This window comes from Mus musculus, chromosome 3, assembly GCF_000001635.26.
Source record: "Mus musculus strain C57BL/6J chromosome 3, GRCm38.p6 C57BL/6J".
NCBI lineage: Eukaryota > Metazoa > Chordata > Mammalia > Rodentia > Muridae > Mus > Mus musculus.
Genome location: NC_000069.6, coordinates 134920126 through 134947281, shown reverse-complemented (window position 1 = coordinate 134947281; position 27156 = coordinate 134920126). Strand labels below are relative to the sequence as shown.

At 38.4% G+C, this 27156-nt stretch overlaps 1 protein-coding gene across 1 annotated transcript in view; it reads right to left on the bottom strand.

Annotated features, from left to right (window-relative positions):
* Nucleotides 1-12700: 12700 nt before the first annotated feature.
* Nucleotides 12701-27156, bottom strand: part of Tacr3 (tachykinin receptor 3) — a 105575-nt gene continuing 91119 nt past the window's right edge. Inside the window, exons 4-5 of the mRNA NM_021382.6 lie at nucleotides 17200-17396; nucleotides 12701-15152 (exon numbers count right to left, since the gene is read on the bottom strand). Of these exons, the coding sequence (NP_067357.1) occupies nucleotides 14840-15152; nucleotides 17200-17396 (510 nt within the window). The 3' untranslated portion in view covers nucleotides 12701-14839. The remainder of the gene's footprint in view (nucleotides 15153-17199; nucleotides 17397-27156) is intronic.

The following is a 27156-nucleotide window of genomic DNA, read 5'->3' as shown; positions in this document are numbered from 1 at the left end:
CTTCTAAACATGTTATATTTAAGGCCTCTGTAGAGAGATTAAGAATTTTTATTATCTTTCAATTGTGAAAATGGAGCCAGCTGAAACTGATGAGTTCGTACATCCTTATTCCTGGCCGGTGGAATCTTTGCCAAAAGTTAATTAAGTTCACATAAAGTTTCCATAGCTTGATTGAATCTTTGGGGCTTAGGCTTCTTTTATTTTATGGCAATCAATGGGTTTTTATTATGGAAGACTGCTACCTCTGGGAGAAGCTACCTTTGTCCTGAGGAAAGGTGCCACAGCCATGAGGCTGTAAGCTCCCAGACACAGCAAGTGTTCAAATAAGGCTGAGACTCCTCACAGAAACATTATGAAGATTCAGTAAGTTAATTCATGGAAATTGCTTATAATTATAACTTACATTAAATAAAGATTTAATATAGTCTACTGAGTACTTGTGTTGGTTTAGGACCTATGATAGTAGCGACAAAGCTGTATAGACATAGTGATCTATTATGCATAGTTGAGGGAAAGAGACAAAATATTTTTTTGCAAAGTTATTTGGAAAGAAAAGAACACATACAATCACAAAAAGCAGAAGATACAAAGCTAGGTATGATTTTTTTTTAAGTTTATGAGAATCAAATCTTGACCTTACAAAATTAGCATTTATAAATAGGCATTAATGCATATGTCTTGCCCTGTTGTTGAGGCTAAGGCATATATAATGATTTAAATGAAAGTGCAACATTTGTCTTTGCTACCGTTTCACATACTTTTCTGATCTCTGGCTCTGAAAATCATAAATGAAACTGAGCTACAGAAGGACCTTCTTTGAAGTCCTGTGACTGTAGGCTAAGTGTCATGTTGCTCAGAAATTGGAGGACAGAGGGAACTATACAGACATGTAAGGGCTTAAAAATGTTTCAGTTTTAATAGTTATTTTAGACATTTTATTAAGGTATATTGTGTCACTGCCTTGAATTAGTATAAGTTATTTTTTCTGTGTTTCTCTTATGTTGCTGTTTCTGGGATGATGTTGGAGTTCTGATAGTGATCCAAATGATACCAGTTTTACCCCAAGTTGGTTCTTGTTGCATATGATGAATGTGAACAATAATGTTGACAATGGCTGCATTAAGCCTTCTCATGCAGTTCCTTTAAGGCCACTATCATTTTTGACATTTTGTGATGATGCAATCAAGTTTAAATTCAAATATCTTACTGATGAATTGATTGGTGAGAGTATCATGAAGGACTTTCTTTGTAATGTAAAATAAAATAAAATAAAATGAAGTAAAAGCAGTTGGTAATTAAGTTCAGTCTTAGCTTCAAAATCAATACAACTATGGTGACCTTTTAAAATCTCATTTCCATTTTTCTTAATACAAATACACACATCATCAAAAAATATAAAACTAGTTGAATATTGAGTTCTTTGGAAAATATCTAGAAAGTAATTTTAGATACGTTTTCACTATAGCGATGTTTAAGGAGTTATAAAATTTTGTGTGATAGAAATCAGGTATATTGTTTTAATAGGATTGGTTTGCTTTCAAAAATAATCAATAAGACAGGGGTAAACAACTGTAGATTTTATCTACAGTAAGTTTTACTGCTCAAAAATATATTGTATCTAAAAGCAAATAGTGAGCCCTGAAAGCATACTTATAGGTAACATTACCCACATATTTAGGATTATATATGTATATATTATATATGTATAACAACTAATGAAAAAAGAAGACATAAGTTTGAAAGAGAGCAAGAAGTGGTATTGGAAGGTGAGAAGGGAAGAAAGGAAGAGGAAAAGGATGTAATTATATTGTAAACAAAAATAAAAGAAATAATTAATAATACATTTTGAAGGAACTGCAAGAAGTAGCCTAAACTTATTCTTCATTGAGTTCTCAGGGCTGCTGGGCAGCTTTTGTTTATTCTGGGATTACTCTAGGTGAGAACACATTTTACCTAGACATGCTTCTATACTTGTATGGCTATGTTGGGTGGTTCCCAGTGGCCCAAGAAGAGCACCTGGGCAGCTATCCCCACATGGGTTCTAAAGTAAGCAAGAAGCCATGGTCAGTTTTTATCCTGAGTATGAATACAATACAAGACTCTTGGTAAGTCTTTGTGGGATGAACCTACACCAGATGGCTGGGGAAAGGCATGAGAGAGCAAGCATGGCAGTCATTTTACCGAACTCTGAGTGCTGTGAAGACAAGCTCTCTGCTGAGTTTATCTTTCACAGCATTTCTAGTTGATCACAAGGCCTGCTGTTGAGCAGACAATATATCTTTTCTGTTGTGAAATAAAATAATAACAAATAGGCAAGGGGTGTTTGAAGGAAGCGATTCAGTCTTTATCAACTTTATTTTCCCTTTCTTTCCATCTTGTGTGTGTGTGTGTGTGTGTGTGTGTGTGCAATGGGTGAAAAACCTTACCTGGCAGTGTTTGTCTCCTTTTGTTTTCACTGGTAGTTGGTTTTCTTAGAATTGGAAATATAATCAATAGATTAAGAAGTAGGGATAAAAAAGTAAATTGCATCCTACCTTTATCCTCAAATGATTGTTTATATCTTTTATTGAAAGAATTTCTCATGATGGGTCTGTTGATTTCAGTGCTGATTTTTTTTTGGTTTATAAATACCACTGCAAGCTTTGAACTGTAACATCTACTTAATAATAAGAAGAATATTTCAAGGATTAAATAAGTTTACATATCCTCTATAGCAAAAGTATATCTTTGTTTTTCTATTTACTCATTAATCAATAATTCTTCAATCCATCCATCCATCCATCCATCCATCCATCCACCCATCTGTCTGTCCATCCACGCGTCCATCCATCTATCTATCCATCAATTCTTCTGTCCATCCATCCATCCATCCATCCATCCATCATGTATCATCTATCTTCTCATAGTTAGTTTTAGAATTTAATGAATAACAAACATGGAAAGATGTTTTGTTAGTGGAATGATACCTCTGAATTATTTATTTTTCTGTGGTCCTGAGACAACAAACAATCTCATGACTCATCCCCTTTACTGTATACACATTCCTCATTCTCACCTTTACCCTGGACTAGATCTTATTCTATTCCTGTTTTTTATATTTTTCTTCCTTCTAGGTGGAGACCTTAATGTCCATTCTGGACCCTGATCATGTTCTCATTTCATCTCCTACCTTAAGTGGTACATTTCAGACATGAGACAAACACGTGTGTATTAACAAGTAGATGCCACTGAAAGGCTGGGTTTCTTCAGAGTCTTCCATGAAAGGAAGAGCATTGGCAGCTCCAGGCCAAGATGCTAAGTATCAAATGCTTATAGTAATTTGTGCTCGGCTTGTAGAGATTCACTACTTCTTTTATTTGCTGATCAGAATTCCCAGCCCCAGTGTCACAGACAGCAACATCCTTGATTGTTTGTAATTGGTTAGTCCTTGTTCACAGCAGTGTGATGCACAGCTGCAAAGCCTGAGAATTGCAAGGGATGCTGGCACTTATTCTTTTGTCTCTAAATTAATGTTATAGAGCAGTGGTTCCCAACCTTCCTAATAATACTTCTTTAATACAGTTTCTTATGTTGTAGTGACCCTCATCTTCCCAACCATAACGTTATTTTCTTTGCCACTTAGTGACTGTAATTTTGCTACTGCTATGAACAGCAATGCAAATATTTGATATATGACTCTAAAGTGTCGCGACCCACAAGTAGAGAACCATTGTTATAGAGGGTAATGCAGTATATCTGGTGGAGGGAACTCAATGTTTTGACCATAACGTTGCTTTCCACTTAACTTTAAAGCACTTCAGTGGCATGGTGGGGATTTTGGCCCCTTGTCTTCACCCATATTGTTTGCGATTCTTGGGGTTTTCTTTCCTCCAAGCTTTTCTACTCATCCTGTAAGCTGCAGTTCAGGAGTCTTCTCTGCTGAGAAAAATGTTTCATTCATCTCTTTCCTGGTTTCTCTCCCAGGTAAATAGAGGTGTCCTCCACGCCAGTTTCCCTATCAGAGCCATTGATTCTTAATCGCTTACTATATTACGCTGAAGTCAATTATTCACTCTAGTAGCTGAGTGTAGCCTGCCTTTTGATGATTCAGCAAGATGCGTTCAACAGTGACTGATGATTTATTAATCACATGTGTCTTTGTCATGGATAGCAACTGTTGTCAGGGGAACAATTAAAAAATTAATGAAAGAAAATGATAACGTGGGACATATCTGTCAAATATTCTGAGTAATTTTCTTTCCATATTGTAAGTAGAGGTAATAGCTGATATTTTTCTATTTTCTCCCATGAACGTCATAATGCCCTGATTTAGAATTGCCCTGGGCTACTCCAAGGCTGAGAATAATAATCAGAACTGGCCAGACTCTCCCCTGAGAAGGTTACACGCTGGGGAAAGTTTGGAGTTAGTAATCCTATCAAAACTACTGCATGAGATATAAAACACACACACTTTGAACATTAGAGTGGCCAGATCACTGTTTTCTTGGATTACTATTAGACTCAGAGACAGACAAATTCAGCATTTACTTCAGGTGGTTGTATTGCATACAGGTGTCAAAAGTGTAAGTTGGTTCTGGAGTCAAACTCTGGGCTCAGTGTTCATCAGTAACAAACTGCAAATTGAGCCAGATTTTTAAAGTTTCTTTCCTTATAAGTTAAAAATTGCATTAAAATTCATAAACAATGCACAGCATTCAAAATATTGATACTTATTTCTAGCCGAAAAGTAAACAGAGATGATAGGAAACAAGAATGCATTATACTTGCTGAAATAAATACGTTAAGTTAAAAATATTACTAAATTGAATTAGGTTTTTTTCTTTTCTTATATGTGTTTTTGTTGTTGTTGTTGGCAACATTATAATATAGATTGAGCAATGACTAGGAAAATGTCCTTGGAGTTATGGGCGCATTGTGGATATTTATATCACATATACATACTTGTTTCCTGGAAGAGTGTCACAATGACAAACTGAAATATTAAAGTTTGTCTCAAGCACATTCTTAGCAGTAAAATGTGATGTAACCCTGCTTGCTGCACTGTGCTTGGCAGTTTATCTCCTGCATCCATTAAGGGTCACTGTTACTAATCCAGTCAGTTATCAGGAACTAGGTGAACTGCATTCTATACAACAGGATTCACAGAGATTCCGGCAGGCACTAGAGAAATGGAAATCTTATTTATGAAGAGTTTTCCTCAATTCTTTTTTTTTTCTCAAGACAGGTTTTCTCTGAGTAGCCCTGGCTGTCCTGGAACTCACTCTGTACACCAGGCTGGCCTTGCACTCAGAAATCTGCCTGCCTCTGACTCCCAAGTGCTGGGATTAAAGGCATGCACCACCACTGCCTGGCTTTCCTCATTTCCTAAGTGGAGTGAAGAAATGGAATCTAAGGAAGGTTAATACCCAGAGAGAAAGCGACTCTCTCTTTGAACTTAAGACTAGATGATAGTTTTTCAGTCTGAGAGCATGTGTACTTTACTGAGAGGCTCCCAGGACCCAGTAGGGATTACCTTAGCTAAAATGCCCAACAGTGTGGAGATGGAACCTGAGGAGACCACCTCTAGTATATAGGTATAACTTCCAGTTGCAAGAGATGAGGCCACCTACCCATCTCAAAATATTTGATCCAGAATTGTTCCCATCTAAAGGAAATGCAGGGACAAAAATGGAGCAGCGACTGAAGGTCATGCAGAGACAGCCCCAATTCGGGATGTGTCCCATGTACAGGCACCAAACCCTGACACTATTGCTGATGCCATGTTGTGCTTCCAGATGGGAGCCTGGCATGGCTGTCCTCGAAGAGGCTTTACCAGCAGCCCACTGAAAGAGATGGAGGTACTTCTAGCCAACCGTTGGACTGAGCTCAGGGGTTCCTATGGAAGAGTTAGGGGGAGGGACTGAAGGAGCTGAAGGGGATTGCAACCCTATAGGTTCAATAGTAGCAACTAACTGAACCTCTCAGAGCTCCCAGGGACTAAGGCATCAACCAAATAGGCTGGTCTGTGGCTCCTGCTACATATGTAACAGAGGACTGCCTTGTCTGGTCTCAGGAGGAGGGGATGCACTTGTCCTGTGGAAGCTTGATGCCCCAGAGAAGGGGGATGTTACAGGAGTGAGGTAAGAGTCATGGGTTCCCCTCTTAGAGGTGAAGGGGAAGGAAATGGGGTGGGGTTTGTGGATGGAGACAACATTTGAAATGTATGTAAATAAAATAATTACTAAAAAAGTAAAAATTAATTTTTTTTGCTTTTCTATTTTATTCTTCAAAGCTACAGAGTCTTTGCTGGACTCGACCTCACTGGGGTTTTCCACTTGTTTTCTCCTTTATTTCAGATTCTTGGTGGATTATTGTATGCTTCAAATTTGATGCTACTAGTACATATTCTGAAATTAATTCCTTTCAGTTATACACCTTACAAAGCATCGCTACCCACTACACTTACATGTGAAATACTCTCCCAAGTAAATGCCATATTGTATGAAGCGACTTTCTTTCTGGGGAGTATAGTTGAAGCTTGCTTTGGGACTATTCTCAGCCTGGTGAATTTATACAATCCCATGTTGAATTCGTTGGAATATTCATTTGCTCTTTCAGAATCTTAGGGTAGCCCTCCAAAAATTTATTCTCAGTTACTTGGATGGTGATGGGAAAGGAACTTAATCTGATTGATGTTTTTTTGTAAGAAGCAGAGTTTTTTTTTTAATAATAACTTAAAAATTTATATAACCTTTTAAGCAACAATTTAAACATAACACATAAGCAAAGATTTTTTTTTTTTTACTTTTAAGATGACCACTTTTTTGTTTGTTTGTTTGGTTTTTTTTGAGACAGGGTTTCTCTGTATAGCCCTAGCTGCTTTTTTTTTTTCCATTTTTTATTAGGTATTTAGCTCATTTACATTTCCAATGCTATACCAAAAGTCCCCCATACCCACCCACCCCCAATCCCCTAACCACCCACTCCCCCTTTTTGGCCCTGGCATTCCCCTGTACTGGGGCATATAAAGTTTGCGTGTCCAATGGGCCTCTCTTTCCAGTGATGGCCGACTAGGCCATCTTTTGATACATATGCAGCTAGAGTCAAGAGCTCATTTTTTATTCGAAAAATAATAAATGTTTATGAGGTACAATGAAATCTTTCATATATGTATGTACCCTGTAGATTAGTCAAGATGCTTTAATAAGTAGGATAATATTCTAATATATTTTCATTCATAAACAAGGATTATTTTGTGGCTTTTGTGATACATTTAGAATGCCCTGTGATCATCTTGCTATAAGGTAAGGATATTGCACTATGATAAAAAAACGTATGGTCAAAGGAACTCTGCAACATGCCCTAAACTCTCAGAGCAAGCAGTTTTAAGTCCTTTAGGAGGAGACTAGATTGTTGATCATTGCCTGTGAGATGTGTCAGGACCATAGTGGTTACCTTTTAATTTACATAGTCCCTTTTTGAAAGCGACATTCTATTTAGAAGTAATCATGCTAATTGCCCCTAATTGTGATATCAGCTGCCTCTCAACAGCCAATTTTAACCTTTAAAACCTATAACAATTGTTTCTCATGTTTGCAAGTCAGGCTAAAATAACCTTGAAAAGCTGCATGTATTTTCCAAGTGTTCAGTTTAAACAGGATACGCACACCTCAGAATATTGTTTAATATTTTTGTTATTTGTATAGTAATGAAAGGAAAATATATAGGTTTAACTGTAGCTTAACATGAATGAATAAAAAGAAAATTAGAAGTTGGGATTCTGCCAGTTGAAGACACCTACTTAACTCTAATGTAATTTGTGTTTGTCCAGGCATTTATTACTGACTAGTTATTTTTGTTGAATACCCAACCTTCTGCATTTGGGGATTTCCCACTGTATGAGGCAGATCCTGCCTTTTAGTTTATAAGTAGAAACTCTTGGGGCAAGGGACAAACACATTTGCTTAGCTGCACTCGATTTATACAATGGACTCAGGCTTTGAAGTCTCACGAAGCAAAATAACAGCCACGCAGAGCAATGTGTTCCAGTAGCACTGGTGTAGCAGTAGATCAAGACCCAGGTTCCAGGCGTGGGACAACAGTGGTTCTAGCAGAAGACTTGGGTTTAGGGGATAAAAGTTTTGGAAACAATAGTGATTTTGACTCATAGTTGCAGAGGCAGTACAATTATAGTAACATCTTGGGATGTGACTTGGGTATGGCCAGGGACTGCATAGCCTGTTCTAATACTTGGGAAGAGTTTGGAGGTTGCTAGTATGTTCTATTAAATTCCACTAGGTTAAGATTATCAGAGTTATTATCTCCTTACAGATGAAAACACTGTTAGTGTATTATTAGTATTATTATCAGTTTGTGTACTGGTGTCTTTATGTACACTGAGTGTGGGTGCTCATGGAGGCCAGAAGTAGTTATTGTTTTCCAAGTAGCTGGAACCACAGGCTGATAAGAGCCTCCCAACATCAGTATTGGCAGCCAAACCCAGGTCCTCTGCGAGAACAGCAAATGATCTGAGTCGTCTCCAGTCACCAGAGGATTATTTTTGTTGTATGATGAAATTATAATGTGCTTCTGAATCCTGGATAAATTCTCTGTGGACTAGGGTTTTCTGAAGGAAATTTATGTCTAATTCTAGCTCTATACTCATAATAAGGGATGGACAGATTAATTTTGTGTGTCAGTTTTATTTGTGAAGAGGAGAATTTATCCTACTTTTTTGCTACAGTCTATTCAATCAACTTTTGCTTGAGGATTTGAAGGTGTTTTTAATAGAATTCTTTAGTAATGTAGGTTTTCTATACTGTCAGTAGCCCATTACTTCAAGAAATCCCTTTTCTTTTAAAAATAGTTTACTGGCAAATTCTCACATTTAAATGATCCAATCCAGTAGTTTTAAGCATATTTATGGAATTGTGCATCTAACCCAATAACTCAATTTTAGGATACTCTCATCAGCCTTCAAAGAAATTCTGTGCACTACAGCAGTCCCGGCCCCTTTCAGTCCCCTGTCTCCTCTCCAGTACCATCAGAGAAGGAGCTCAAACCTACTGATTCTCTGCAAATTTGTCTGTTTTACATACATCCATGTGTTGTCTTTTGCAGCTCACTTCTTTCACGAAGCACCATGGCTTTGAGAGTCATCTATATTTTGGCACATATCAGTATTTATACTCATTCTACATCTTGATCACTGCTCCTTCCCATTCCCCCTTCAAGTACCCTGTCCCCCATACCCCTCCCTTGCTCCTTGAGAGGGTGGGGCCCCCTGAGTATCCTCCCACCCTGGCACAACAGGTCTCTGCTGGGTTAGGTGCATCTTCTTCCACTGAGGCCAGAGAAAGCAGCCCAGTTAGGGGGAAAGCGATTCAAATCAGGCAAGAGATTTAGGGATAGCCCCTGTGCCAGTTGTTGGGGTACTCACATGAAGACTGAGCTACACAACTGCTACATACATGCTAGGGGCCTTGGTCTAGCCTATGTATGTTCTTTGGTTGGTCGCAGCCTCTGGGAGCACCCCAAGGGACCAGGTTAGTTGACTCTGTTGGTCTTTCTGTGGTGTTCCTATCTCCTTTGGGGCCCTTAATCCTTCCCCCAACTCTTCCATAAGAGTTCCCAAACTCCATCCAATGTTCAGCTGTAGGTTTCTGCATCTGTTTCAGTCAGCTGCTGGGTGGAGCCTCTCTGAAGACAGTTATGCTAGACTCCTGTCTGCCAGCATAATGGAGTATCATTAATTGTGTCAGGCATTGGTGCTTGTCCATGGGATGGCTCTCAAGTTGTACCAGTTATTGGTTGGCCATTCCCTCAGTTTTTGCTCCGTCTTTGTCCCTATATTTGCTGTAGATAAGACAAATGTGTGGTAAAAATTTTATGGGTGGGTTGGTATTCTTATCTGTCCACTGGGGGTCCTGGCTTGCTACAGAAGGTGGCCACTTCAGGTTCCAAATCCCCACTGCTAGCAGTTTCAGCTAAAGTCATCCCCATAGATGCCTTGGAAATCTCTTCCCCCATCTCAGTTCTCTGGCACATCCTAGAGATGCCCCACCCCGTGCCCACCCCCATCTTTCTGGATGCTTAGGATGGGTGAAGTCTTGTTATCTATTCATACTGAGATGGTTGGAGATGAGGTTTGTATCCAATGGAGGACAAATGACTAGATGAGGAAAAGTGTCCTTGCAACTTCTAAAATGGGATAGGCAGTGTAAGTCATTGCTGTCCCTGACATGAAAATGTGACCGGGAACTACTCACGGAATCATGATGGACACATGAAGGGAGGCAGAGAAACTTCTGAGTAAGCTTTAGAGAACTCTCTATCTTGATTATTCATCTATTATCACATGATGTTTGACATATTCTGGAAGTTTGACTTATTCTGGAACCCAAATATGACCGTAATTAACTGCTTCTTTCTGAAGAAAGAAGTTAGATTCATATGTTTCAAGCCACTTACTCCTTTATTCGTTGGCTATTGCTAACTATTCTCTTGTACAGCTTTCCCACCCAGGGGCTAGGGTACAAGAACGAAATGTAGGAACAGTTATATCCAGTGAATGGGACCTTATGAGAGCTCTGGAAACAGCTCCAGTGCAGTAACTGAAAGGCTCTGAAAACATTTAGCACAGGAAACAATGACACAGATTACAAAGGGCTTCCCTGTCTCCCTGTAGGCACCATATGAGATGTTTTAAATGTACTTCTCTGTTTAGCTCTGCCCTGCTCATGTATTAATGAATAATTCTCTCATCAATTCAATAAGGATATTGTTATTTTCTATTTTTATTGACAAGTTAAGTGTTAAACTCAGATCAGATAATGGCTTCCTCTACGTGCTAGAGAACTCTTAGCAGGCTTGGGCTTAATCCTAGTCTCTCATTTGGGAAAGCTTGGGGGCCACTGTTCTGAAACAGTGTTCCACCTTTCTGCTCTGTCTAAAGAGTGATCACCTATACGTTGGTAACTGTGCTTCTCCTAAATACCTTTTCTTTCCTGAGTCAAAGGAACTTAGGAAAACCATCTCAAGAGGAAAGGCAAGCAAGAAAATATAATATAGCTTGACAGCTGATTGCGTGTGCTTAGAATGTATTCATAAGATGTTTTAGTAGCCACATAGGAAGATCTTAGGGATTTAATAATGTTTGTATTACTTTAATAGATTTAAAGGAAAACATTAATTTTTCAATCTACTACTACATATGCAAAGAGTATGTACTTATTAAATATAGTCAGTATAATTATTACAACTTGAGAAATACTTCATTTACTAGTTACAAGGTGTATATGAATGTCTTATAAACAAAGACTTTTCATATATGTATATATATATCTCAGAAAATTAGTGGCCTTACTTAATCCTGATGGATATCTTCTCAATTCTTGTTTGGCCTGAAGTGAATTTACTCCAATCTTATTACTCTGCATGGCGAGAGCCAAGCTTGATTTCCTTAACATTTGGCACATAGTTAAAGACAAAGGAAGCCGGCTATTCCAGTTAGTTGTTACATTGCTGCCGTTTTAATTGACCAGACAGCAATGAGAAGTTTTCTGAGGGATTTATGCAGTCACAACAATTCTGAGCTGGCCAGCACTGTTTTCGCATTTGGTTTGTGTTTCTTGGGTTTGCTATCAAGCCTTCTGGCATTTGGCATAGGATGTAAGGATGGAAGCACTTTGAAGTTGGTCAGATGCCTGTTCCTGAGAGACTTTCAGACACTAAAGAGAATGCGAACTGGCTGCTGGGTTAGAAATGTTGGTGCCCTAACATTGGAGGTGGAATAATAACTACAGCAGCTCACTGAAGCACTAACAGTTATGTTAGATTGGATTCTATAGCAAGTAGGTTTGTTGCTTCCTCTGAATGTAAAATAACAAAACAGGATGCTTATTTTTGATTCACTTTCTCTTTTTCAAAAGAGAAACAAAATACTAATCAATTATTTTATTTTTTTCTGTATTTCTCTCATACTATTTTAGTTTCTTTCCTGATACTTAAATATAAAAGTCCAAGGTATTTTATCCACCTATCTAGGACTTTTTTAAGTCTGTAATGTCTGTAAACAGTGAAAAAGATTCCATCTGAACTTTAATATTAGAGGGTAGAGAGGATTTTGTAGGCAAAGTCATGTAAACTCTGTCAAATATGTAAACGCGGCCTTCTTTAAAGTCAGCACTGCAGAGGCCAGCCTCCATGTGCTCTATTCTGCAATTCAATGTTGGAATTCAACAAAAAGGGTTTATATCTTTTCTACCCATTGATTTAGCTTCTTATTGTTTAAAGTTCTAAGCTTAGCAATGTCTGCCTGGGAGTCATTATTTGCTTCACAGGAGCTGTGAGCAAATAATGCCAGCTTGCCTTACAAGGCCCTGAAAAGCTAGTGTGTGGGCCACAGAGGCCAGAGTGCCAGGAGAGGGAGCTGAACAAAGCAGCAGCAGATGAGTGAAAACATCCAAACTAAAGTAAAAGCAACTGATTGTGGCAAGAGCCACCCTGGAAAGGTCTTAGGAGATTCTCCTGAACTTGCCTAATATGAAAGCCAGGAGTCATGTTCTTCCAATGTGTTTGGGCGTGGATGGCTACATTGAATTTGAAGGCCAACTTCACATTTGCTGCCTGAGAATTCTAAGGCTGACTATGCTCCCATGACTTTAAACTAAACTACACCAGCCCTCTATACCCGTGAACTTAAGAAGAAACATGACACATACCAGGTTTTCATGATGATTTTACATTTGATAAGCACTTACATAATTTAAGAATAAACATTTTTCAAACACTATATTCAGATGATGAGATACAATTGCTAAGGGGAAACATGCACACAATGCTTCGTAGACATCACTGAGTGGCTTTTGGGGCAATCCTGTTGTGACCATCTGCCTTTTTGGTTTCAATTTTGAATTCAATCCTTGAAGCAATCACATTCATTTTTGATAGTGTTTATCTGCACACTCATATGTGTATTTGGTTGTCTGTTTGTTTATTGGAGTTATTAAAGTAAACCCAAGCATATATAATTTGGTACTTTAGAGAGTTGAAATTGTGTAACAGTCTGGTATATATGGTTTGGGCTTCAAATGAGAAAAAAGGACTAGAGACAAATGCTGTGATAATCCACTATGATTTACTACCAGGCAATTGCCTCTGCCCTGATCTTCAGAAATATTCTTATGTTGATAGAGCATACAAAGAAAAACGTGTTAGAGGCAAGTATTTTGGACAGATAGTTAATAAAACCCACTTGAATGTTGGGAAAGACAAGTTTGTAGGACAAATCTCATTCCCAGAAGGCTTGCGATTTTATGAACAGAATCAACAGTTGTAGTAACATAAGGAAAGATGACTTGTAAAGGATGTAGTCTGGAAGACGCATTCTACATTTCTAGATGTCTGTAATTTTGTTCTGGGCCTCTTAAATGTGCCTACACATGGCAGTTCCCCTAACTGGAAAGGAAGTAATCTCACAGTGTATTCCAAGCATAAATTAACAAGGGAAGCATTTATAGGGGTAAGAAAAGAGACTACCAAAAATACTAATTTCTATTAGATGAGTCAAACAAACTTTAGGAAGAGATACATAAACACACACACATACCAACACATTTCCTTCTAGAGGGATTTTCTCTTGACTAAGTACAGACAACCAAGTTTTGTGTCTGGGAGCATGTGTGCTGTCCTCTTCCTCATCTCTAGCTTATGTCCCCAGAGTCCTACACATCTTCTTTTTCTAGCCAGCTACTTATGGGCCTATGTCTTCTCTGATTTATCAGTACATATATTAATACTTTTCAATTTGTCCTGGGGCAACTCAGCTCACACTTGAAATATATTGTAATACTCCCCCAATGGCCTTTGTTTTTTTCTCAGTGAGGAAAGAAGAGAAGGATGCCATGATATAACCAGTAAAGTTCATGACTTTGATTTTCTTTGCATGGCAGTGGGAAGCAGCTGGCTCAGGGACTTGGAGATGCTGGTGTCTGGCTTGATGACGTCTAAGTACTATTAACTTGTTATCCAAATCAAGCAAGTGAGTTACCGAGGCAAATATGGATTTCTCTTTTTCCATTGGATGATAGCTTTAGTGTTTTTACAATTTTACTCAATTTTAAAAAGCATGAATAATAAGATAAAGAAGATGGTAAGAATTTTCTTTGTCTTTTAAAGCCCCAAATTTGACTGCAACTTAGTTTAGCACTCAAAACACCTAGTGGTCAAAATTAAATGAAATTATTTCCTTTGGAAAAATAATCAAGAGAAATACATGCTGTGTTTGGGCAATGCTTTGACTATCTCTCCTTTTCTGCTAAGTGTTTTGGAGGGAATTTCTGAAAGTTTTTATTTTATGACATAAATTTTCTTGAAAAGCCTTCTTCCTACCATATCTCCCTACTCTTTGAGGCTGAGTTTTCTATTACTTGTTTGGGAAGTCAGTCATTTGCCCTCTCCACTTCACAGCCACACAGAACTTCTGTTTTATGTAGGTCATGTTTCCCTTGCTCATCATAGCATTTTAGAGCCTCCTTATTCTCTTGGAAAACCCCTCTGCTGTTCGGAGGTCACAAAGACACATTGCCATTGTTAAATGACAGACACCGGATACTTAGAGCATCTTTCAGATTCACACTTTGCATATGATTGAAGACTCAGTTCTCTTTGTGCTGGCTGATATGTTGGTAGTTTTTGTTATGTTGGTATTCCACTTTTCTCAAATGAAGTATCCCCACCTAAGGACTGCCCTTCTGCTTTCCCAAAGTACCTAGAAAAGGACCTGGCATGGTTAGGAGAATGAGGGACCTAGGTTGGCCTCATGGTGGCCTCATGACAGCCTTTAGCTTGGGACATGGATTTAGGAATATTCATCCACAGAGGTATAGGGCGAGCTTATGAAACTTGATGTGGTGGAGGCAGATTTGAACTCTCTGTGGGAGCAGCCATTGGCACTGGGGTCTCTGGGCACCGCCCTCTTCTTGCGGCTGGACTTGGCCGGGTCCCCTTCACTGGGGTCATACAGCACGGTCACTGACTCCATCCTGCTCACGGTGTACAGGCTGCTCTGCCGTGTGGGATGAAACCTGGTGGTCTTGAGCTCCAGCTCATCGTAGCTGGAGACTTGGATGAAAGGACACCAGCGAAATGCTCTCTTGAAGCCTGCACGAAATCTGAGAAGCAGGAGAGAAAAAGGAAGTTTCAGGGGGGCATTTCACCCCCTCTCAATCCCTTCACCATCCCCACTCCCTTTCTCCTCTAAGTAGGTGGAGTCTTCCCCTTCCTCCGCCCCCTGGTATCCCTCCACCCTGACATATCAACTTTGCCCCCTGGTATCCCTCCACCCTGACACATCAACTTTGCGGGGTTAGGTACGTCTTTTCCCACTGAAGGCCAGACAAGGCAACAGCCATCTAGAAGAGCATAATTCCCAGACAGGCAACAGTTTTTGGGGTACTCCCAAGCCCCTTCCAATTGTTAGAGAACCACATGAAGAACAAGATACACAACTGCTACATAGGTGTAGTATGGCGAGGGGGCGGCACCAGGTGTGTGTGTGTGTGTGGGGGGGGGCAGCTCATGCTCATTCTTTGGCTGGTAGTTCAGTCTATGATAGCTCTAAGGGCCCAGATTAGTTAACTCTTGTTGTTCTTCCTGAGAAGTTCCTATCCTTATCGGTGCCCTCAGTCCTTCCCCCAAACTCTTCCATAAGCGATAAAATACAGGATACCTACGCTACACTCCACAGCTCCAAATTTGACTTTTTACATAGGCCTGTGTTTACAGTACAGCATCAGTCCTGTGAGTCTTGTTCTAAAAGTATCATTTCCCATCATTAGGGAAGAATTCAAGTTGAAAAAAGCATGGCCTGGGACTATCAATGGAGAAAATGGTTTTTTGGCAGTGATCCCATACATTTACCTACCTAATCACATGAGGCTGCCTAGTTAAGGCATTAGAAAATGGCGTACTCTATTCCAAAAACATTTATTGCAAATAATTGCACATTTACAAATTAGTCTCATTTAATGTTAAAATTATTAATCATAATGGTTTTATCTAATCATATATAAATGTGTGAAATTCTTGTCACTGTATGCTATTAAGTGCAATTGATCCAAAGCAGATTTATTACTTTATGCAGTGGCTTAAATTGAGACATGGTTTTTACAATTAATTTAAAAAGAGTTCATTAAGCATTTAACCAACTTAAGACACGAGTTTCTTGGTGTCTTCACAAGTTGAGAAGTTAGACTGTGCAGTTATTTATATCTTCACAAAGAACCATTTCTATTGGTGCACAAAGCCATTGCTTTATTGAGGGGACTATCTTGTAAAATTTAACCTTACTCCTCTATGTGTTCAACATACCAACAAAGTGGGTTTGGTTTTAGAACTTTCATATTTTTTAAAATATGGAGGCCAGAGCTAACCTTCTTTATAGTATTAAACTTGATTATAAGTGGTCCTACACTTTTTTTTTTGGACAGGATCTTGCTATGTAGCCCTAGCTCAAGGCAAATTCACAATCTTCATGTATTAGTTTCCAGAGAGATAATCGGCTCATGCAAGGCTATGTGGGAAGGACAGGGACTGTCCTTGCTCTGACAGCAATGAGAGTGCTTTTAACAGAATTCCTGTCATGAGGCCCATTATTTCCCCCTCTCATAGAAAAAAGTATTTTAATTGCATTGAAAAAAAACCTCATCCCTGGGAATATGGATGAACCTCCACTCATGAGAGTTTCTTTTTCACTAGCAGATAAAATTCTGAAGGTTTTAAGGGAAGAAATTAGCACACGTAAAATCCACCTTTAAAAATCTCTAATGTGTGCTCCTCAACTTGTGGGCTTTGACTCCTTTTGGGGGTCGAACAACCCTTCCCACAGTCACCTAAGACCACCAGGAAACACAGACATTTACATTACAATTTATAAGAGTAGCAGAATTACAGTTGTGAAGTAGTGACAAAATAATTTTATGGTTAGAGGTCACCACAACATGAGGAACTGTATGAAAGGGTCACAGATTAGCAATTTGAGCTGCTGCTCAGTGACACTTTTGAGAACTTAGGTTTTAAGGTGGGGCATTTAGTGAAGTCAGAAAAGCTCAGAAGAACATGCTCTGTTTTCTCTCTGAGTTCTTACACACTCTCCCCATTCTTCCACAGAAGGTGGAGGTGCTAAGAGACCCATGCACCAGCCAGCAGTATTGCTTTTACCTTTTGTTCAAACAGCAGTAGATGATGGGGTTGTACATGGTTGAGCTCATGGCCAGCCAGAAGCTAGCCAGGTAGACCTGCTGGATGTATTTCCACCTGTTTAACTGTTGGTAGATCGCAGTGAGAATGAAATACACATGGTAGGGTAGCCAGCAGATGGCAAATGTCACCACCACAATAATCATCATTTTTACAACCTGGAAAGAAAGGATAAAATTACTCTAAGCAAGTTAAAATGTCATTAGAATTGTTTAAATGTCCCTCCAAAAGTTATTTTTTAAGTAATGCAACTAAATGTATAAAATTATAGCACATTTAATGAATAACCAAAGCTCTGTAAGTGGTAAAGACAAATATATACTCTCTAGCTAACTAACTAACTAGCTAGCTAGCTAACTAAATACATACATAAATATATATGTATATCTATATAATATCTATATTTATATGTATACACATACATACTTATCTAAACGAAATATCAAAATGTATGTTATACCACAACTCCATCCCTACCTAATAGTAAGTGACATTAATACAAATATAAAAGTATATTTCATTGATCTGAAATAAGGCTAGGGTTATAGTTCAGTGTTAAAGTATTTGCCCAGAATGAACAATAATAGCCTGTTTGAATTTTCTGTACCACGTGCACAGACAAATTATCTCAAGAAGCTGTTTACAAAAACCCACGAAGAAGGAGGCAGGAGCTGGGTTAGGCTGTGATAGTCTGCAACATGTAATAGTGAAAATATATTTAGGGAAACTAAGTCATTATGGAGGTATATTATTCTAACAGGGATGGGCTGGTTTTTTATTATTTGTCATAGTCTTCTCAGACCTATAGACTATTTAAATTGTGTTATTATTATGTTTACTAGACAACTATATAGATATTATTTTAGTTCTATACATTAGAGACACTTTCTCGGATTAGTGATCATTAATATAATAATCTAAGGAAATTTTATTAACTTTCAATTTATGCACAAGTGATTGACTTATATGATTGGGTTGCTAGCACCTTTTACTAGGAGGCTGAGATTGATGCTGCTTTCAGAGCAAGGAGAATCCCTGTTCTTCCCACATAATCTTAAATCGAATCTTCTAGGATTCTGTTTCATTTTTTTTCTATAATTTTGAAATGTAATATCCTATAAAGTTCCATTTGAGTAGGATGCTATCGTGTAGGAATTTCCTGGGAGTTGAAACATTTCATCCTGAAGGAAGTCCCATTAGGGCTCAGAAAGCTCTAAGTGAAAGTATTTCCTCCAGGAAATAGAGTGGGAGGCTCATGGGACTCAAAACACAACAACTCACATAACCCAGAAAGTTGGAAACTGAAAGCTCTTGGGTTTCCTCCCTCCCTCTCATTATAGAAATACTAAACAGTTGCCAGAGGAGAAGAGATCTGACCTGCTAGCTGCTTGCAAGTCATGCAGAGTGCTCCTAGGGCGTAGCTTTCAGGGGCCAGTGTTTGATGATGACGTTTCCATGAGTTGTTTTTGCTCCTTCACCCATACTACTGTCAGTAACATGAATAAACTTAATGGTTCATCAGTTTGTAGTTTGCTGTAATTATTACTTTGATTGGCCATTTGTTCCCTATCCTGAGAATAAAAGTTTGTGTCATGCCTCATGCCCAGGAAATGTCCATATAACATTCTTGGTGCTTAAACCAGCACCAACAGAGCCAAAGATGGGTTGTGGAGGAATGGTTCCTCTGCTATGAGTGCTGAGACATGGAACTGAAGCTAATCTATCAAGGGTGGGGAACCCACAGGAAAAATCCTAGAATGGTATCTTTCCCTATGCAGCATGAAAGGAACAATGAGCCTTGCTTTGGGTGATAAGACCTGTAATCAAGGCTGGGCCTTATACCCACAGGGAAAGCCTGGGTTCAGAGTCCTCAGGGACAATCCAAGTGGGGCTGTTTTACATTTTGCAGCATACAATGTCATGCTTGCTTGAAATCAAGCTTGATGAGTGGAGTCTACTGCATGATCCCAGAGATGCCATGAGAACAATCAAAGCTAAGTAACAAATATTATATTTCCTGAAGGTAAAATATAAGTGACAAGATATATTGGTGAGGTTTCCTGGCTCATGTATGTGTACTAAGAAATGCATTTGAGACAACTGTGGCAGACCAAAGGGAACTAGTTCATATTAAGGGGGATTAGGAAGGGAAAAAGAAGGTGTGCTTAGCATCTCTGCAATAATCTATTATGTAGAAAGGATTGGATTACAATGAGGTGAAAGTATTGGCTTTTTATTCTGTAAGGTTAGCAGGATGCAAGGAAAAGAAAACACAATTTATATCGGTTCTAAAGAATGCTTCCTTGGATTAAAAACCAAAACCAAAACCAGCAAACAAACAAACAAACAAATAAAAACTCAAACAAAATAAAACAACCAAATAAAACTAAACTAAAGCAAACCAACTCCCCCCCCACCACCAAAACAAAACAAACAAACAAACAAACAAACAAAAACAACAAAAACCCTGATCCCAGGGGAAGAGTTGGGTAGTGAAAGGAATCTAATGATTTGAGGTGAGAGATAGGAAAGGAGATGGTGATAAGAAAAGCTGTGTTTGATGTCTAGTCCACCAGGCCACATAGAACCATGTTCATAGTTATAAAAGAGGAGATCACTGGACTGGTGTGAGGCTTTAGTGTCTTATTCTGAGTCCTGTTGTGGAACATGACTTTTATAAAGTAGCAGAGGCTTCAGTGGATTCTGGAGCCAAGTCTCCCTTAATTCATGGCAAGCTCCCAGAGAACCAGGGGACAGTGGCAATAGTGGTGAATATAGGATGGAACCATTCAGATCAAAACCAGCAGAAAGTATGCTGGGTGTGGAAATTGTTTGCCAACCTTGGGCTTCTGTCCAAAGCCACGTGTCTCTGAGGGCGAGACAATGGGAAAGGCTACAGTTATATTCAGACCAAGTGTCTACCAGATCCCAGGCACACGAGCACAGTCAGACTAGGGGAATAGCACCAAACAACGTAAGCCAGCTTATCAAGATATATGGGTAGGGGGTAATCCATGTGGCCCACAGAACGATGCAAGGATGAAGATCCCAGATAAGTGATTACATCTATTGGAACTATAGTAGACCTTGCTATCACGTTTTTTTCTATTTATATTTCCTTAGCTGCTAGATCCCAAGATTACTTTTCATTTGCTTGTAATGATCCATAGTGGACCTTCCCACTACTCTCTCTCAGTTCCTCTGTCATAGAATGCCTGGGATATTGCTTTGTCATCCAGTATATCTTCTGTAAAAAAGTCTCATTATATAGTTGACATGATGCTTTGTTATGAGTAATTTGAAGATTTAGAGAAGCTAAAAACATAAAGATATGTCTGAAGAAAGCTAAAAGGGAGATCAGGTCTTTCAAGGTGCAAAGGACAGTCATAGCTGTTATATTCTTGGGAGTATATGGTCCAATAATGTGCATATGAGACCTCATAACATTACTGCAAAAAAATCCTATGATTCTAAATATAAAAAGGCAACAAGTATTCCTGGGGATGCCTGGATATGGTGGGCATTCATAACATATTTTTCCCAAGTTGCCCACCCTCTGTATGACTTTATAAAAAGGGATTCCATATAGAATGAGACAGAAAGTCACAAGATACTTTTGAACACACTAAGATCTTTGTAGGAGAAGTTAAACATCTGTGTGCCTCATCTGTCGCTTTGTGTTAAGATACTCCAGAATCTAAGAAGACTGTAGCTGGGAGTAGCATCCTAAATAAATAGTTTTGGTCTTGGTCATAGATGGGGACAGAATCTCATTGTACAGTACTTAAAGTGCCGCAAGTGATAGAATCTCTCCCTGGCTCCACCTCTGTCACAGAACAGACAGCTTGTCTAATTAAGGGTTGGTGAAGCTTCTTTCAGTGGAGACACATAATCAAATCCTACAAAGGTGGCATCCATATTTATAGAAATATGGTCTGGCGTTTGAAAACCATGCAATTAATGCCACACAGGCTGTGTTGGGGTCAGTGGCATTTTAAGATACTGAACATCCTCAAATAATTGAGCCAGTGGCTAAGTCAGATGAAATGTTTGAAAGGACAGCACCCATCCCTGTAGATGTCTGGAACACAGATGTTATGAAAAAAAACATCACACCAGAATAGGTTCTCAAAAATTTTAACTCAAAATTGCTCCTGTCTAAAGGAAATAAAGAGACAAAGAGTGGAGCAAAGACTGAAGGAAAGGCCATCCAGAGACTGCCCCACCTGGGGATTCATCCCATATACAGTTACCAAACCCAGTCACTATTGCTGATGCCAAGAAGTGCTTGTTGACAGGAGCCTGGCATAGCTGTCTCCTGAGAGGTTTTGTCAGAGCCTTACCAATACAGATGCAGATGCTTGCAGCCAACCATTGGATTGAGCACAGGAAACCCAATGGAGGAGTTAGGGGAAGGACTGAAGGAGCTGAAGGAGCTTGCAACCCCATAGGAAAAACAACCATATCAACCAATTAGAATCCCCAAAGCTCTCCAAACCACCAACCAAAGAATACACATGGCTCCAGCTTCATATGTAACAGAGGATGGCCTTGTCTGGCATCAGTGAGAGGGGAGGCTCTTGGTCCTGGGAAGGCTTGATGCCCCAGCACAGGGGAATGCTAGGGTGGTGAGGTGGGAGTGTGTGTGTGTGTGTGTGTGTGTGTGTGTGTGTGTGTGTGTGTGTAACACTCTCATAGAAGCAGGGGGAAGGGGTTGGGATAGAGGGTTTTCAGAGGGGAAACCTGGAAGGGGGTAAATTTGAAATGTAAATAAAATAACCAATGTAAGTTAGAAAAGAATTGGTACTTCTAATAACATAAATGCAAAGAGATAACATGTAGCTGGAGAAATAATGAAAAAAGTAGCCAGTGAGCCTATGCTTGACCAGTGATGATGCTGCTCATGCAAAGGACCCTGAGTTCAATCCCCAGTAAGGTGCACATGCTGGTTAAGATAGTAGATGGCTTTCTACAACCCCTTCAAGGCTCCAGGAACATCATAGAAGAGAGAGCAGAAAGAATGTAAGAGCTGGAGGACGGGATAAAGTGTTGCATAGCAATTGCTTCCTAGTTGAAGTATTCTGTCTTGATGTGAGTCTCCTTGAGGCCTGAAAATCTCTAAGTGACAACATGGCTTCCAGGAAGGAGCGGGTGATTTTGAAGGACTCAGGAAGTAAACAAACTTCACATATCTAGTGAGCATGAACATTACAAGATTCATGAGCCTCCTTCCCAAGCTATAGAAGCACTCCCCAATCACTGAGTGCCTGTAAGTCATAGAGAGAGTACTTAGGAGTACAGTGTTCATGTGAGAGGCATCCCCACTGTTTTGGGGTGAGCTTTTCAGTAATGCAGCTGCCTTCGACTTGTCTCTTTTGTAAGTAATATTTTATCCACACTCCTATAAGTAACCTAAATAAACTCACTGGTTCACAAGTTGGTCTTCAGTGTAATCATTACTCTAGTTTCTTTGATTCTCTATCTGGAGTCTATCTGTTTTTCCTCCCCAAGAAAAGTCTCATGATAATGCCAGCATCTAACTCTCCTCTTCCTGTCTTTTTGTTGGTGAAAGTCAGAGAGAATCCAAGAGAAGATCTGTCTCTAATGGACTTGAAGCTAAATAAGCAGACGAAGAATGCATGTATGGTGAGCAACAACTGGATGAAAGGAAATGAAAGTTTTATGTGTCTATAAATGAAGTAAAATCATGTTTATGTGTTTATGAGATAGAAAAGTACCTCACACTGTGTGTATCATGGATATGATTATCTAATATTTCTCATTACTCAGACAGCATAAATCTCTCCGTACTTCCTTGGGAATTTAGAATTCAGAGTGAAATATATCCAACAAAACAATTTTGAGGCTTAACCACAGTGAGATTAACATAACTCAAAGGAAGATCCTGACGTGTGGCCCATGAGGCGTCTTCAATGTAGAAAAATACATTATTTATGAACCCCACTTGCCGTTTGACTGTGAGTTTTGAATTTAGATGTAAGTTGGCAAGGTTAAGAATCATGAGAGACATTATTCTAGAAATAGACAAAGCCTGAAATGGATCAATGTGGAAGGTAGCATTTCCCTTAGGGCCTAAAAACTACAGTACTGACCTGGTGGGAAATTGACCATTAGAGCAGAAAATCCAGGTCAATAGCTCAAAGAATGTTGTCATTGGCTCAACCATGTGAAGTCATTTGATTTTTTTGTCATTACTCCTTAAATTTCATTTTTACCTGGAGATCAAATTTCTGCAGTTGGTCTCATGTTTCTTAGTCATGTATTTAGAGAACCCAAATAAGGATCACAGTTTAATTAATTAATTAGTTAATTAATAATTAATTCAGCATTAAACATTGCAACAGGTTATGGTCTCTCTGTTGTTCATTAGGAAACTAAAGAATGGAAGATTTAACCGCTGTCATTTGTGGGATGAAGTTAGGTCTTCATAGTAAAGCTCTTATAACTTTGTTTTTTATTCAAGCTGGAAATAGTTGTTCTATTTCTTGAATTCAGAAAACCATCCTGGGAAATATAATGACAGAGGACAAGTGCATTACCTGGATGCTTAGAGCATAATGACAATAATAAGAATGTAAGAACCTTGTAAAATGCACAGTTCTGTGAGGATATGAACATTTGTCAATAAAATAAAAATATTTATGAACATGGACTTGATATTGCAATAATTAGCTGAATGCAAGATCTAGCTATATGCTGAAGGGATACTGGATTGAATGAAGTTGGGAATAAGAATATCCCACTATTCCTTGAACAAATGATGTGAGCTTCTACCCTGCACGATTCCTCTTGAAACTCCACCAGCAAAACACTCTGCCTCTAGATGTTTCCATGGTGAATGCTCTCGGCTTCCTGAAGCCTTCACACAGCTGTCAATCTTTTTCAAGACTCTTATTTAGTAATGTGACCTGCTGTCTTTCTAGCCCAACTAGAACCACTTTGTATGTGCCCAATTTTAAATCTTATTTGTTATGTTTTGCTCTTTATATTTTTACTCCTTTACTGATGTATTCTAGACACATAGATGGCAATTAAACATAATGAGTTCTTAAAACTTTAAAAATAAGAGAATGAAAGTGAATGTAACTGGGAAGATATTAAAGGGCACACTTGTGGGTAAATGGTGCCCAAGGTTATACTCAGTAATGTGGTCTGTGTCACTTAGTCATTAAGTTTTGAATTGACATAACAACATATAACAAGTTATTTATTGTTATTTCTTCTTTATGGGAAATAAACTTAGGTAAATAGAGAGAAAAAAATGAATATACAATCAATTTAAAATTATACTCTTTGGATGAAGCAATATATTTCATTGTGAGCAAACAAACAAACAAGAGTCAGAAAACCACCCTTGAGACTGGAATGTGGAGCTTACTGGAGTCCTTTATAGGGAACAAGTCACCAGAGAATAAAGTAGTTCTGCAGTAAAACTGAGTGAAGATTCATTAAGGCTATCAGTGTATCTGTAAGTGGATTCCTGCCATTGCAGGGGAAAGGACTTGAAAAAGATGGGTACAACTGAAATGTGTGTGGAGATGGAAGAGGGGCTTGAAATAATTTCCAGTTCACAGGCATAGTATAAGGGGAGGAGCTGATACTAAAATCTACACATAGTCCCTCAGGCCTCTTTGCAAAGGATCTAGAAGTGTATTTGAAGTGTATAAGAAATGGATCTTAGGAAAACCCAAAAAGACCATAACAGATTGTCCTAAAGTGAAATAATTTTTGTATTTTACCTTATTTATTTGTATAAAATACAGTTACCTAGTTCTCAGCATATGAAACTTTGAAGCTGCTGAACTCTGAAGACTCTAGGTTCATATGTGTATCCTTTTAGCATATATTTATTTATAAAGTGAATACATCTTTCTCTCTCTCTGTCTCTTTCTCTTGTGTGTGTGTGTGTGTGTGTGTGTGTGTGTGTGTGTGTGTGTCTGCATGTAGAGGTCAGAGGATAATTTATGGGATTTAGTTTTCTCTTTCCACCATGTGGTTTCCATGATAGAATTCAGGCAGTCAGGCTTAGAAATAAGCACTCATATGATGGGCCATCTCACCCATGATCTTGTTTTTATATAAATACAAAAGTAGTTTTATTGGTTTGGAAGGGAGAAATCATTTTGGTATATGAAGTATTACCAATATATACATTGTCTTCCTCATAAAATGGTAAGAAGTACAGACTAGGTAGATAATATTTATGTATGCTCATATAAATGCATGTATGTAACAAAAGTTAGTGGGAAAAGAGTCCGATGATTTGAACGAGAGCAAGGAGGAGCGTATGAGATGGTTTGGAGGGTTTGGAGGATGAAAACGGATGCTTCTAAGGCAGGGGGATTTTCCAAGGCAGTTTGTGTGGTTTACTGACCCTTGTCATTCTTTCAGGCTTTTAGGAACATCAGGAAAGATACATAGACAAGTGACATAGATCTTAAATGGCCCTGATACCTGTTTTTACTTACTTTCTTTAATTATATATCTGTTATCTATCTATGTATCTATATACCTATGTATCTATCATCTATCTTCCTGTGATCTATCTATCTATCTATCTATCTATCTATCTATCTATCTATCTATCTATCAATCATCCATCTATCTATCTATCTATCTATCTATCTATCTATCTATCTATCTATCTATCTATCATCTATTTTTGTGTGTTTGTATGTGTATGGGTACCTGTGTACCATGGCATAAATAGAAGTCAGAGGACATCTTTGAGAGCTGGTTCTCTCCTTCCAACATATGGGGATAAGGGATCCATTTCATGTCCTTAGGTTTGGTGGCAAGCACATTTACCAGCGGATCCATCTATTCTGTCCAGTGCCTGTCCTTAGTACTTAAAAGTCCAGTTTAACCACACATGCATAACTGAAACACAGATTATATGCCAGTTAGATAAGTACCCATTTTTCTACCTCTAACAAAGGGAAAATGAAAGGTTAAATTTCTGTGTCTCGTACAGGTTAGATGACATTGCCTGCAGCTGTTCTTATCTCTCACATTCGATTACAGCAGGATGGGTGATTTTGTGACTTAGGTCACAAAAAAGAGTCTAGGAAACAAACATTACTGACTATTAGTAAAAAACCACAGTATATTTTCTAGTGCAATAACATTTCTTTTTTTTTTCCTTTCACATTGGCTTATTTATTTCACAATGCCACAAAGAAGTCCCAAATCTTTACAATTCTTTGCAATAACATTTTTTTCTGAATATCTAAACAGTCAATCCTGTGTGAAAAAAAGACTTTCTGAATAGCATCTCTACAGAGCATATACTTTCTGAAACTAACCAGTAGACCACAGCCTATCCCTTCCTTTATTTGTTCTCCCGGTTAGAAACTTCAGTTGAACATTGTTTTGAAAAAATATAGACCTTTCTTATTTGAACTACAAAAGTAACAAAAAAGAAAAATATCTAAATTTAAAGTACTGTAACTATTGTTACAGTTATTTAAGCTAGATTTTGGCCTTTCAGTTTCAAAAATGGTGCTTAAAATTTCCATTCCAAGTTGGAAAAATTCTGCATGTCAGTGAGTTCAGAAAAGGTGAGGCGATAGCTGTATTATGAGCATATTACGGTAGTGATATTAAGGTCATCAAGGAAATCAGGCACCATTCCAAATCCAACTAGTTTTGAATATTGCCTATAAGAAGTTATATGAACCCCACATGAACAGAGACAGAATCTATGCTCATGTGTCAGATGAAACGTTTGTATATACGTAATGCACTAGCAACTTATTTTCTATACTTTATTAGACACAATTAATGTTAATGTCATGTTTATTTTCTCATTTAAAACATAGCCTTTGGGACAACTGTAATATTTTAGTAATATGAATTAAAATAATTGAAAGATGTATCCATAGTAAGGAGATGTGT